This window comes from Puma concolor, chromosome B4 (genome assembly GCF_028749965.1).
Source record: "Puma concolor isolate L17-30 chromosome B4, mPumCon1.1.hap2, whole genome shotgun sequence".
NCBI classification, from domain to species: domain Eukaryota; kingdom Metazoa; phylum Chordata; class Mammalia; order Carnivora; family Felidae; genus Puma; species Puma concolor.
Window position 1 is genome coordinate 5,455,445 of NC_141673.1, and position 14,444 is coordinate 5,469,888.

Below are 14,444 nucleotides of genomic sequence, written 5' to 3' on the forward strand. Positions count from 1 at the left end.
CCGGGCCGGTCACCCCGCGACCTGGGGCCGTGACTCCTCCCCCCCCCCCCAGTACAGCAGCGGTGTGGGTCGTCTCCGGAGTCCGCCCAGCGACCTGGTACATCGGGGTCAAACCTGCCACACCCCTGAGGGCGGGGCATCGCGGCCCTGGAACCTCATTGGCTGGGGCGGCGGGCCACCCAGCCCGGGGCGGGGCAGGTGCACGGTGCGGGGCAGGTGCACGTAGGGCGGGGCCCCGGCTCCCGCCAGAGCTTTTCTTCCGAGCGACCTCTCCTCTCCAGCGCTGGCTGTCCCCGTGCAGCGGCCCGGCCCGTGTCCGTCCCGACCCCAGCCCGGCGGCCCCGACCGCCATGCACTGCTACGAGGAGGAGGGCAGCTGGAGCCTGTCCTTCTCGGGCGCCGGCTTCCTGGGGCTCTACCACGTGGGTGTGACCAGCTGCCTCAGGGAGCGCGCCCCGCACCTCCTCCGGGGCGCCCGCCGCTTCTACGGCTCCTCGTCCGGGGCGCTCAACGCCATCAGCATCGTCTGCGGCAAGACCGTCGGTGCGCGGGGGACGGCGCGGGCGAGGAGCGCGGCGGGACGCTGGCTCCACGCGGGATGGAGGGCGCCGAGAGGGGCGTTTCGGGGCCTCGTGCCGGGCGCTGGGGCCGGCGCCCTTTGCATCCAGCATGCTCCCATCTAAGCCTTATGAGAACCCTGAGGACTCGGGGCTGTGGTTACCCTTGTTTCGCAGAGGACCGAGCAGAGCTGGGGATCCTGCTCCCGAGATCACAAGGTGGACGGAGCATTCGAACGCAGGGCTGGGCACAGAAAATCTGAGATGGAGAGGGGGAGACACCCGGGAAGGAGGTCAAGTCTTTGGGACGCACGTGGGCAGACCCCCTGGGTGGCTGAGGACCCTCTCCTCCTGTCCCCCGCACCCGCAGATTTCTGCTGCTCCCATGCACTGGGCATGGTCAAGCAGGTGGAGCGCCTCAGCCTGGGTATCTTCCACCCTGCCTTCGCGCCCATCGAGCACATCAGACAGCAGCTGCAGGACTTACTGCCCACCGACATTCATGTCCTGGCCTCCCAGCGGCTGGGCATCTCGCTGACCCGCTGGCCCGATGGCCATAACATCATAGTCACCGACTTCGCGACCCGCAGGGAAGTCATCCAGGTGAGAGCAGGGGTGGGACCCGGGCCCTGGAGACAGGGGACTGGGTCCCATCTCCTACCAGGGACTTTCAGGTGCTTTCCAGGGGCAGACACTCCTTGGGGGTGGGATGACCTTAGGCTTGGGTTTGCTTACAAACAAGACAGTGGAGGTGCAGAGAGGAGCCACAGGGTGAGTGCGGAGTGCCCATACTCCCGGCTTGCTTTGGGAAGGCCCCATGGCTGCACACAGAGAAGGGTATGGCCAGGGAGGGGGCAAAGTCAGGCTTCTGTGCTCAGGGCCCCTGAAGGGGCTGCTTTTCCAGAGGCGTGCCTGCCCACGATGGAAGAGGAAACAATCCAGTATTGTTATAAAACAGGAGGTTGTGACAGAGAGCCACAGGTCGGGAAGAGAGGCCGGTGACAGGCTGTGGGGGTGTGCAGGCGGGCTCAGTAGGGGTTGGGTCCCCGGGAGAGCTCAGGCAGGTAGGGAGGCAGGTCCCTACCCTGGAGGGCCTCAGCTCCCCCATCGCAGCTGTGCCTTCCCTTCCTGTTAGGGTCTGTGCCTTCCACCCAGACTGGGAGCCCTAATGCAGAACCTGCTTCACCTTGCTGACCCCAGCCCCCAGCCCCCAGCATGGGGACTGTTTCTGAGTCTGTGCCTCTGTGCTGATTGGAATTCGTCATGTGTACAAGAGAGGGGCCAGTCCCTTGCTGTGTCTTGATGTCCACTGGCTCTTGATGTCACTGACACCTAAAGGGTGTCCCAATGTCTTTGCCTGTATGGCACATAGCACAGGACCTGGCACGTAATAGGTACTCAGTAAACATTAGCTGCTGTCACTGCTATCTGTGCGAACAAGGCTCCCACTTGCATTTCCAACTGGTTAGGGACAGGATGCCTTCTGCATTTCCCAGAGAGGGTTGGAGGCATATTTCCAAGGAGACCTCGAGACAAGGTTCCATGCTTGATGAGTTTGGTAAGCTCTACATCAGTGTTTCTCAACCAGGGGTGATTCTTTTGCCTCCCCATCCCACCCCCCAGTGACATCTGGCAACGTTGGAGGCATTTTTGGTTATCACAGCTCTGTGTGGGGGGCACAAAGTACTGACACTTCGTGGGTAGAGGCCGAGGATGCTGCTAAATATCCCACGGTGTTCAGGACAGCCCCCTCCCACCCCATCTCCCACTCACAAGGCAGAATTCTCAAGCCCCCAATGTCAATATGTTAAGCATCATTTTCACTGCAGGATTTGTCAGAGCCTCTGCTGGGAAGGGCACAGAAAATCTGAGATGGAGAGGGGGAGACACCCGGGAAGGAGGTCAAGTCTTTGGGACGGGCGTGGGCAGACCCCCTGGGTGGCTGAGGACCCTCTCCTCGTGTCCCCCGCACCCGCAGATTTCTGCTGCTCCCATGTACTGGGCATGGTCCTGGGCATGGGAAGAGTGGACACAGTGTTTCCCAAGTGGGTAAATAAGTCAGGGTTTCTTCTTCTTCTTTTTTAAATGTTTATTTATTTATTTTAAGAGAGAGGGAGAAAATTCCAAGCAGGCTCTATGCCGTCAGCTCAGGGACTGACTTGGGGCTCCAACTCCTGAACCGTGAGATCATGACCTGAGCCAAAATCAAGAGTCGGATGCTTAACTGACTGAGCCACCCAGGCGCCCCTTTTAAGGTTATTTATTTATTGAGAGAGAAGTGAGAGAGAGAGAGAGAGAGAGAAACAAAGAACATGAGTGGGGGAGGGGCAGAGACAGAGAAAGAATCCCAAGCAGGCTTTGCACTGTCATTGTGGAGTCCGATGCGGGGCTCAAACTCACGAACCGCCATGAGATCACGACCTGGGCTGAAACCAAGAGTCTTACGCTTAACCGGAAGTCAGGGTTTCTTATTTGAGATGCCTCTGGCTGAATCGGTGTTCAGGGAGCACACCGTGGGAGGCATATCTAGATTGTTGGTGGAGAGTTCCTGCCCGCTGGGTGAAGGGGAAATGGGTACTTGGTGCCTCTGTTTGTCCTTGGGGGAAAGGGAAGTCCCAGCAGCAGTTTCGAGTGAGCAAGGACCCATCGGCAGGAAGACGAGGGTGGGTGTCATGACAGGCTTGCCTTCAAGTACCTTCTTGACCTTGAGAGCTCAGCTGGGACGTGACACCTCTCTGGGCCTCATTTCCCTTCCCTGAGCACAAAACTCATGCCGCGTACTTCGCAGGCTGCTCTGCCCCGAGCAGGTTCCGAACAGCAGGAGTGTGAACAATTGTGTTTCCACTTACTCGTTTTCCCAGGCTCTGGTCTGTACTTTATACATTCCTTTCTACTGTGGGACGATCCCCCCCGAATTCAGAGGGGAGGTAAGTGCACTTGGGGGGCTTAATGACTGAGTCCCCGCCCCGCCCCGTGCTCTGGATGGCCCAGTGTTCCTAGCACTGACAGCCGTGTGGGGGGAGGGAACCCGTGCCTCTTGAGCACCTGCTGCGTGCCAGCCCTCCACCCCAGATTCCCTGCTCCTGGGGGGGCGGTGCTCAGAACATCCTGGGCTCCGGTGGACCCAGTGGCTCCGGGGCAGCTGGAGGTCACCGGCCGCAGCCCATTTCTGGCCGGTGGCTCCACGGCGGTATGGGGAGAGGGCAGGCATCCTGAGCAGACAGCCCACCCGAATTGCAGCGCTACTTTGACGGGGGCCTGAGCAACAACCTGCCCTTCGCGGACTCGCCCTCCACCATCACCGTGTCCCCTTTCCACGGGACAGTGGACATCTGCCCCCAGAGCACCTCGGCCAGCATTCACGAGCTGAACACCTTCAATGCGAGTTTCCAGATATCCACCAAGAACTTCTTCCTGGGGTTTGCCTCCCTCATATCCCCCGGCCCTGAGGTAGGTCTGGCCCCGGCACCCGCCTGGAAGGTATAAGAGGCTTGGTAGGTAGCCCTTCTGCAGCCCAGAAGCAGCAAAGCCAGGTTCCAAATCCTCAGCTAGCCCAGACCCGTGCTCTGAACCGCCACCACCCTAGACTGTGGCCAGATTGACCATCCCCGTGGAGGCGAGGCAGAAACACAGACAAAGGTGGACAGTAGACTTACATTTCCTGCTTTTTTTCCCCTGGTATTTTGGGGAAATGGGGAATTTGACAGCAAATGGTTTATCCCCATAACACACCCAACCGTGCCTTGGCCTCCCCTGTTCCTTCAGACGTGTTTTGGTTCTGTCGTGTTTTATTTTGTTTGGTTTTTTACTTTAAGTAAACTCCGTGCCACACCAGGGGCTTGAACTCAGCCCCGAGATCAAGAGCCACATGCTCTACTGAGTGAGCCAGCCAGGCACCTCGGTCCTGTCGTGTTTTATAATCTATGACACAAGTTCATGTTCCCGTCCTGTCCTCTCCCCTATACCTGTGGGGTGGGCAAAAAAATCTCAGCCCCATCTTACAGTCAAGGAAAAGCTGAGGCTCTCAGAAAGGTGGCGTGGCCTTTCCAAGGCCCCGTAGCGTGGGGAGGTGGAGCTCCCTTCGGGCCCGATAGGTGCCTTTTCCCCACTAGGGGAGCTCTGATTGAGACAGGCAGGTGTGGGCCCCCAGTTTCCTCTGCCGTCTCAGGCTGGTTCTGGAAATAAACACCAAAGGACCATGCATTGACCAACAGGGAACCAGACGATGTCCCAGGCATCCTGACCTGGGCTGAGTTATCCCATTTTCCAGAGGAGGGAACTGAGACCAGAGAGAGGAGAGTCTGGAGCAGGAGCCCCCCCTTCCTGCCGAGGAGTCTTAGAGGAGGGAGGTGACACGGGGTCATGGGGAGGGAAGCAGCTTGAACAGATCGCAGATCTTCAACTGGAAGCAGTCCCCGCCCAGCAGTGGGGGCCTTGAACCCTGCTGAGGGGCCTCTTGGGAGCGTGGGCTGGGCAGGGATTGCTTCCGGTTGAAGACGGGTCTCTGGCCTACGAACTGCCAGCTCGAGGGGCGGGTCCGGGCCTTCCTCATCCCACCCTGACCTGTGTGTTGGCAGATGGTAGCTGACAATTGCAGACAAGGCTACCTGGACGCCCTCAGGTTCCTGGAGAGACGCGGTAGGTGGCCGGGCATCCTGCTTCCCCGGGGTCCCAAGTGGATCTTGCTTTGCAGGTGTTTGAGTTTTTCGGGACCTCAGCTCACTTATTCTCTTCCTCAGCATCTACTCTGTGCCTGGCCTGAGCTGGATGCTGGGGACCCAGAGAGGATCACACATGTGCCCTGCTCTTGAACTGTTCTTAGTCCGGGGCGGGGGAACAGACCAAGAGAGAGACGTCTCCCCACGGAGATGGAGGGATGCTCACGCCTACGGTGTCAGAGGGGACACTGACCCAGCCTGGGGGGTGGGCAAGGAGGGCTTCCTGGAGGCGGCGGCAACAGATAAGCTGGGTTTTGACTAGTTATGAAAAATACGGAAAGGTTGGAGACAGAAAGGAAGAGGGCGGATGAGCAAAGGGACAGGGCCCAGCACCTTCAGTGAACACAGCTCAGTTTGGCTGCAGGAGTGTGTGTGTGTGTGTGTGTGTGTGTGTGTGTGTGTGTGTGTGTTCATGTGGGAGGGGTGGGCCAGAGAGGTCTTCCCAGTTGGAGAGCTCGATTGTCCTCCCACAGGACACTGCTTTTTTTTTTTTTTTTTTTAATGTTTATTTTATTTTTGAGATAGAGACAGACCATGAACGGGGGAGGGGCAGAGAGAGAGGGAGACACAGAATCCAAAGCAGGCTCCAGGCTCCGAGCTGTCGGCACAGAGCCCGACGCGGGGCTCGAACTCACGGACCGTGAGATCATGACCTGAGCCGAAGTCGGACGCTTCACCGACGGAGCCACCCAGGCGCCCCAAGAGCACTGCTCTTCAAAGGGGTAGTTCTGAGATTTGAGCCCAGGCTGGCCGGCTCCAGAACCCAAGTCCTTTACCCTCCACACTACAGCCCCAAACACACAGCAGCGGGAAGAATCTGCTGAGCGCTTAAAATGTGCCCAGATCTGGGCTTGAGCTTTAAGGTATTTGTCTCGTTCAATTCTCAGAACAACCCCATAAAGCAGACTGGAATTTTCTCCTTTGTCAAAGAGGGAAACCGAAGCGTTGAGCACCTAGACCACATAGCTAGCAGGTGTTGGCGTTAGGATTTGAACCTTGGACCGGTTCGTCATGGTCTGGGATCTGATTCACCACTAGAAAGTGCACGGGAAACAGGGAGCAGAGAAGGGCCAGGGGAGAGCAGGAAGAGGTCGTTCAGGATGAGCCGCGGGTCCGTTCGGCAGCGAGCAGGTCCCCAGAGCTGGGTTTGGGGATTGAGAGGTGCAGGTGGCGTGGAGGGCCAGGGGAGTCGCTGTCGCCAGGGAGCTCCAGATGTGCTGACCTGTCGTGTCCCTCTTCTCTGCTGACCCAGGACTTACCAAGGAACCGGTGCTTTGCATGCTGGTGTCTAAGGAGCCCCCAGCCCCCGCGAATGGGACCCAGGACACCGACCATGACGGTGGCCAGAAGGGGGGCCTGTCTGTCAACTGGTCAGTGCCCAACGTGCTGGTCAAGGACGTGCCCGACTTCGAGCGGCTCTCACCAGAGCTGGAGGCTGGTACTGCCCTTCCTTCATGCCCTTGCTCACCTACCACGTGCCCTGCGCACAGGGGCCTGGGGGCAGGGACCCTACCCTGAAGGGCCTCGCGGCCTGGAAGAGGACAGGACTCATTTACCGAGCGTCTCCCGAGTGCCAAGTGTGATGCGAAGGCCTTTTTACCTGTTGTGTCACTCACTCCGCTCCACAACCGTGCGCCCTGGTGTTTTTCTTTTTTTTTTTAATTTTTTTTTTAACGTTTATTTATTTTTGAGACAGAGAGAGACAGAGCATGAACGGGGGAGGGGCAGAGAGAGAGGGAGACACAGAATCTGAAACAGGCTCCGGGCTCTGAGCTGTCAGCACAGAGCCCGACGCGGGGCTTGAACTCACGGACCGCGAGATCGTGACCTGAGCCGAAGTCGGACGCTTCACCGACCAAGCCACCCAGGCGCCCCAACCCTGGTGTTTTTCTTGCCCCATTCCACTGATGAGGAAACTGAAGCTCAGAGAGGCGGTTGGGAGATTCACACCCAAATCCGTGCCTCAGAAAGCCAGGTCTTTGCCCACTGCCCAGGGGAAGCGCAGGAAGTCCTGAGGGACCTAAGAGAGTCACACACAGAGGGTTCTGGACTCTCCACACATGATGATGGGCTCATCTCACCCTCCCAACAATGCCACGCGGATGGCACTGAATTGTCCCCATCGTACGGAAACCGTTGCACAGAGAGGTTAAGTGACTTGTCTAAAGTCATACAGCTAACAAACTGCCACAGCAGCGAACCATTCTGCTGTGAACCATTTAGTCTGCTCTCCTGCTTAGTGACCCCAGAGTCACAACCGCCACAACAGCAAAGTCCAGGCATGTGTAATGGTGGCGGGGACGTGGGTTTGAACAGCATCTAAGTGAGACTTGGAAGGAGGCATGGTGGCCAGGCAAAAGGGGGCAGACGAGTGGCCAGGCAGAAGGTACAGCATGTGCAAATGTCCTGGGTTTGGTGGGGGCAGCTGGAGGCCCCTGTGGCCACAGCATTGTGGTTGCGGGGCAGGGGAACAGAGGCTGGGAGGGTCAGGCAGGTGGCTTTGAAACTGCAGGAGGAGAGAGATGGGGAGCCACTGCAGGGGTGGGGGGGTGCTTACAGAGGGCACCCCCTCCTTTTCAGAGTTGAGTACTTCTCTGAACTCTAGATCCTGTGTTCACTGCACCTAGCTGGGGTGGGACAGGCTACGGGTGGGGGTGGGGAGGCTGGAAGCAGAGACGATAGTGGTTGAGGTCAGAGCAAGGACAGTGTGGGTGGGCGAGGGGACGCAGCCTCCTCCTGCGCCGGAGACCAGACGGGCGTGCGGAAATGGGTCTGGATCTGTGCTGAGCCCCTGAGGTCCAAGCTTGGAGCTCTGGAACCAAGGCAGCATCCCTGCTGCCACGTGGGGGCACCAGAGAGCCGCCTCCGGGATGGGGCGTCACAGCCAGCACGCCCCTGGGACTGAGCTGGCCAAGCCTTGATGGACATTCCCTAATCCTCTCCTGCCTGCCTGGGAGGGAGATCCTTTTCAGAGGAGGTAGCCTCGGCTCAGGGAAGGGAAGGGACCCGTCCTGGGACACGCGGCAGGTAAACGAGCAGCTGGGTCTTGGTGCCGTGCTGTCTGTGACCCCTCCAAGTGGCCGTCTCTAGACGGCCATCTAGAGATGGAAAGAGCTCGGGGAGCCTGGCAGGCCTTGGGTCCACCCTGGCCCTGCCTCTTCCTGGGATGGTCTTTGGGCAAGTCACTTCTCCACTCTGAACCTCAGTCTCCTCATCTGGGACAGGGGCACGCCCTGCCAACATCAGGGACACTGATGCGAGAGCACGACCTGAGTGCCTCGCCCCCTGCCAGCTTCTGCGAGGGGCTTGATCAGGCGTGCCGTTTTTTTTTTTGTTTTTTTGTTTTTCCCTCTGCAGATGGGGGGCGGGGGGCAGGCGCAGTTTGCAGACTGTGTGAGGTGGACAGGGGTTCAGGCCACCTTCCCTAAGGGTGATGGTGGAGGGGGTGCTGGCTGGAGGGCTGGCTGGTCACGCCACGGCTTCGGCTTCTCTCGTAGCACTGAAGAAAGCATGTATGAGGGACACCAGCCCCTGGGCCCAATTCTGTCGGTCAGGGCCCGGGCGGGCCCTGACCTACTTCCTACTGCCCTGGACGCTACCCTTCGAGTATGTTTACTTCCGGAGCAGAAGGTGAGGCCCAGCCAGGGCTCCTGGGAGGGGCCTGGCTTGTCCCGGATTGTGGCGGAGACCAGTGCCCATGGCGGGAGGGGCAGCCGGCGCGCCGGGTGGGCGGGGCCTGGCTGGCCTCCCCTGCTGCTCAGTCTTGGTCACACAGCCCAGAGGAGTCTCGGTGGTCTCCCCCTGCGGGACGGGACCACTGGGGAGATGGTGTAGCAGCTGTGACCGACTGATCAGAAATGGGACCCCCGGGCCAGCACCTTGGCCGCTCGCCTGTCTCTAGGCCCTTTGGCCCTTTGCTCTACCCGTTAGAGCCTCAGAGAAAGTGCGCTATGTCTGGGGAAATAACTCCAGGGGGGTCTGGCTCAGATTAGCTGTGTGGCCTGGGACAGGTCTCTTGACCTCTCTGGGCCTCAGTTCCTTTTCTGTAAAACAAAGCCCATGGAGTGCCTGGGTGGCATCCAGCTTCGGCTCAGGTCATGATCTCACGGTTTGTGGGTTCGAGCCCCGCGTCGGGTTCTGTGCCGACAGCTCGGAGCCTAGAGCCTGCTTCGGATTCTGTGTCTCCCTCTCTCTCTGCTCCTTTCTGTTCATGCTCTGTCTCTGTCTCTCTCTCTCAAAAATAAACATAAAAAACAAAAAAAAAACCAAGGCCCTTCCAGGACAGACTGGTTGTGGTTAAGCCCTCACTAACCATTTTAACTTTGCTGACTAATGAATCACTCTGCATTTTTGGTTTATTCATTCCACCAGTAGTTATTGAGGGCCTGGCCAGGGCTTGGCTGGGGATAGGGAGGCAGCCCTGACTCAGATCTAGCCCCTCACCCTGTGGAGCTCGCAGCCCATGAACCATCACACCTCTGTGCAATCACACCTCTGTCCAGAGATACCTAGAGAGGTCTATACTGGCTGTGTTTCCTAAAAGAGGTCTACACTGCCTGTGAACTGAGACAGCTCACACTAGGGGCAATCTGGTCAGGGATGGCTGCCTAAGGGAAGTAACTTTTGAGTCCTAATCTGAAGGATGGGTCCACCAGGCAAAGAGGGAAGGGCAAAGCATTCAGACGGACGGGAAAACATATGCAAAGGTCCTGGGGCAGAAGGCAGAGGAAGTAAGGCTCTTTGGAGGCCAGTGTGGCTGGAACCAAAAGGTGGGGTGCTGTACAAGACGGGGCTGGTGGTGAGGTGGTGTGGCGGTGGCTGGCAGGGGCTAGACATGCGGGGCTCTATAGCCAAGTGAGGACTGTGGTTTTCATCCTAACAGTGGTGGGTTTCCTAACAGTGAAGGGTTTCAGTAGGGAAGTGTCATGGGGAGAACTGCATTTAAAAAAAAATTCTTTATTCTCTAAGAGGTCTATGACAATGGGCCACTGGATCAGCCCTGATGCTGAAATTGCCAGTGGCCCAAAGCCAGGAGAGAGCTTTCTGCTGACTCAGATTCTCCTCGTGCTGAGCTGTTAGGTTGAAACCACAGGCTGAAGTCAAAAAGGATAAAAGCAAAGTCTAACCTTTTCAGCCAAAAACAAAAAACAAAAGTCCAGATACGAGCACTGATGGGAAAACTTGTTCAGACCACAGGGAAGTTCTTCCTTAGCATTCTCTGTAACCTACATGCACATGCAGGTTACAATAATAGAGATAGAAGGTCCAGAACAAGGGAGGTGATGGTCTACTTATGTTTTGCTTCTCATACTACACCCTGTGGAGCGCCAGTTCAAGGCCCTGGTTTAGAAGCTCTGCTAAAGGCGACACGTTGGGAGTGAGGCCCTGCAGTGTCCCGTGAGTCTGGGAAGGTGCCCAGCCAGGCACGCTCTCAGCCATAATTGGATGAGCTGGCCCTCTGCTGACCCGGCACATGGGGAGCCACGGGAGGGTTTGGGCTATGATCAGATGTATGTTTCAGGAAAGTCACTGGTGCTAAGAGGAGAGTGGATGGAGGGCTGTGGAGGAAGGAGGGCAGGTCTGGGGAGGAGAGGGTGGGGCAGAGATATGAAGGAGGTTAGGGACTCTAGGCCAGGTGACGGTCCTCTTTAGGCGGGTGAGGAAACTGAGGCCCGGAGAGGTTCCCTGACCTGCCCAGGGCACACAGCTGATGAGCAGGGGGGCCGGGCCACAACCCTGAGGTGGCCTGACCCCAGAGCCCCGCCCTTTCCCATTTGGGCTTCCCGTGGAGTCGCTACCCGGCTCCGTGCGGGGCCGATACCGCGGGGGCTTCTCACCCCCTATTTCACTTCCTTTGGGCCTGGGGCCTCGGGTGCAGGGAGGCACCCAGCTCTGCCCCGGGCCCGCGGGGAGTGGGGGCTCTGCTGGGCCGCACGCTCGGGCTCAGCTATTTGCTGCCCTTTCCTCCAGGCTGGTGGCATGGCTTCCGGATGTGCCGGCCGACTTGGAGTGGATACAGGGTGAGCTGCAGAGCTTGGGCCTCCGGATCTGCTCCAGGTCGAAGGACCAGCTCCGCAGGCTGTTCAGGTGAGGTTGGCGGATGGGCCTGGGGCGGAGGGGGAGCCGGGTCCCTGGCGGAGAAAGGCTGTTTATCTGGATCCTGGACAGGCAGGGGGGGGCACACCTTCCGCGTCCTTCTCCCCGTGCTCCCGCGCGGTCCCTGGCGCCTGTGTTCAGTCACCGCCGTGGGTCAGACCTGTGTTGGGCCTGGCTGGAGGAGCTGACCGGCCACACCGGTCGGCCTGCTGGACCTGCTCACAGAGGCAGGGTCCAGGCTCACGGGCCGAGTGGCTTCCCCTGCTCTGCCAGATCCCAGCCAGCCCTTCCGACAGCCTTCCAGATGTCCCTCCAGGTCCTGTGCGGGGTCTGGGTTGGGGCTGCTCTCTCTCAGCCTGCCTCCCTACTGGCTGGAGACCCTGATGTCCTCCCACCCCACCCGACAGACACTTGTTGGGCCATGCCAGGAACCCCAGTGTGGCCGGAATGAGGGGCTCGGGGCCTTCCTCATGGCAGGATCTGGGGGCAGAGGGACTTCACTGGATGCGAGGGCTGCCCCCCCCCGCCCCCCCAACGGCTTCCCCCTGCCCTTCGTCCAGCCCCAGGCTCTGAAAGCTTGCATTCACCGCCTTCTGCTTCCTCCGCAGCCTGCCGGTCACCAGCCCCCTCCAGCCTGGGGCACCTCCTCCTGTGGACCCGGCCAAGGAGCCCAGACCTCCCCATCAGGCCTGAGGGGGCACAAAGAGAGCCAGACCAGTGACTGGCCTCCCCTGGCCCTTGCCCTGGCCCTGATCCTGTGCCCACATCTGCCTCCAGTCCTTGAGTCCTGGCTCGTCTCCCAGAGCTTAGAGCCCAACCCTCGGCCCAGGGCCAGCACTGGAATTGTCTGCCGAGTGGACGATGGAGGGGACAGCCTCCCTTTCCTCTCAGACTCTGGTCCCTGACTGGGTGGGTGGGGTGACCCCCAGGAACCAGAGGAAGTCCCACCAGCCCCTCTGGAGCCCCTGCTCCTTGGAGCCAGCTCCCTGGGGCCCAAAGACTCCTTTTTTGGGAGAGGCCCAGCCCGTTGGTATGTCCCTGGGTCACTGTATCCAGGTCACCCTGCCCCTGTCTCATCAGAGGGAAAAAGGAAGGCAGGAGCTGAGACACCCATCTTGGTTCCGCAATTTCCGTGTCAAGGGGCTTGGGGGCAGCATGGGCTGGGAAGCAGGATTCGGGGTGTTGCTGAGCTGTTTGAAGGGCACCTTACAGGAAATGGAGAAAATGCCATGTGCTCATACCGGAGATTGGAAGGCAAATGGAAATGATGGGATCCTTTCTCTGACCTCCTTTGTCCTGCACTAGCCCCAGGGTAACCCCCATGGCCTGCCTCATTCCAGGAACCTTGATCTCTGATGATTTCCTACTGGGTCCATACAGCGGGAGCCCCCACAACCAGGAGATAGGAAGGTGCGAGGAGAGAGAGGGGTTACAGTCTTCTTAGAATCCCACCTCTAGGGGCGCCTGGGTGGCGCAGTCGGTTAAGCCTCCGACTTCAGCCAAGTCACGATCTCGCGGTCCGTGAGTTCGAGCCCCGCATCAGGCTCTGGGCTGATGGCTCAGAGCCTGGAGGCTGTTTCCGATTCTGTGTCTCCCTCTCTCTCTCTGCCCCTCCCCCGTTCATGCTCTGTCTCTCTCTGTCCCAAAAATAAATAAACGTTGAGAATCCCACCTCTGTGTGTCCTGTTGGGGTGTCCAAGGGCCCCTGGCTGCCAGCACTGTGGCACTATCCCCTTGTTGCTTGAGAAGTCTCATGGTGGAGCTGTGCCTCCACACACCCCACTCCCGGGCCCCTTTCTCTCTCGGGCAGAGAGTAGAGAGTGGAGAAATGGAGGCATGAGCTAGAGGAAAAGGAAGCAAAGGAATAAATCTGAAGAAAAGAGATCACGAACCATTCATGCATCCGTTCGTTCACTCATTTGATTTATACTTAATGGGTTGTAGGCTCTGGGGTCGCAGCCGCAAACGCAACTTGCATTCTGGTGTGGGTGCAGGAGCACCTGCTAAACAGCCAACAGAAGAATGTGCAAATAAGATCATCTGAGGAGCGGCAGTGCTGTGAAGAGAGGGGCAAGACGGGATGGAAATGATGGCAGATTGGGGTGGGACTGACATCGCATCAGTGGTCCAGGAAGACGTCTCCGAGAAAATGGTGTCGGGGGTGAGGCCTCAGACCTGCGGCAAAGAGCGGGAGGGAAGAGCTTTGCCAGCGGAGGGAACGGCAAGTGCAAAGGCCCTGAGGTTGAAATGAGGTCGGGGTGTTTCAGCCACAGAAAGCAGCCAGTGTTCCTGGAGCTGCGTGAGTGACGGGGTGCGCAGGTGGAGGGTAGGCAGAGGCTGGGTCACAGAGGGCACTGTCCGTGTGATCAGGACTTTGGATTTGGGCAGTCCCTGGAAGGTTGGGAGCAGGGAAGCAGATAGGTGAGGGTAGAGGGGGTGAGTGGAGCATTGGAGGGCCTGGAGTGGGGGTGGGGGTTGAAAGGGAGAGAAGAGGCCCAGAGAGTTAGGATATGTAGGAGGACCCACCTCCCCACTCATCCCCAGGATCCACTGAGGCTGGGTGGGCTTCTGTCCCCTCTTGCTGTCACTTGGGTGGGGACAGGCACAGATATTGTCCCCTGCAGCAAGAAGGGGCCTGTCCTACCTCGAGTCAAGTGATCTTTAAGCTCCAGGGATTCTCTCTGCACAGAGCTGGGATGCCTTGTGTCCACTCCCAGGTGCGGGGCTTGGGATTTCTGGAGAGGGGACGACTGGCCCCCTGGGTCTCCAGGTTGAGAATCTAGAGGCTCAGGAGGCCTCTGAGAATATTCCTGCCCCCCTGTTCTCTGTCCTCCATCCAGGAGGACAAACACACCTCCCTTTATCACCCCCTCTCTCATAGGTGCTTTGGGGCTTGCCCCACGGCCATCTCCGCTCCCATAGCTTTGTTTTGTGTCTTAGATGGAGAAAGGTCCTTGGCTGCTCCCACCTTCTTCTCCATCATCCTTCTGAGCAGCATGTTGCCAGGTGTCTGTAGCTTACATGGTTGGAAATCGCAATTGCTGATAATGCTCTGCTCCGAAAACTTCTTTTT

General features: G+C 58.6%; 1 protein-coding gene across 2 annotated transcripts; it reads left to right on the forward strand.

The window, feature by feature from the left end:
• The first annotated feature begins 282 nt into the window (after window positions 1-282).
• Window positions 283-12,821, forward strand: PNPLA5 (patatin like domain 5, triacylglycerol lipase). 2 transcript variants are annotated; one of them, XM_086712069.1, is made up of 9 exons: window positions 283-543; window positions 928-1,160; window positions 3,419-3,484; window positions 3,798-4,007; window positions 5,135-5,195; window positions 6,528-6,713; window positions 8,773-8,905; window positions 11,246-11,362; window positions 11,980-12,821. In XM_086712069.1, the coding sequence occupies exons 1-9, from the start codon at window positions 351-353 to the stop codon at window positions 12,062-12,064; spliced, it is 1,284 nt and encodes a 427-aa protein (XP_086568195.1). In that variant the 5' UTR covers window positions 283-350; the 3' UTR covers window positions 12,065-12,821. The 2 variants fall into 2 exon arrangements, with proteins under 2 accessions (XP_086568195.1, XP_086568196.1); XM_086712070.1 differs by lacking the exon at window positions 283-543 and adding an exon at window positions 584-776.
• The last annotated feature ends 1,623 nt before the right edge of the window (window positions 12,822-14,444 follow it).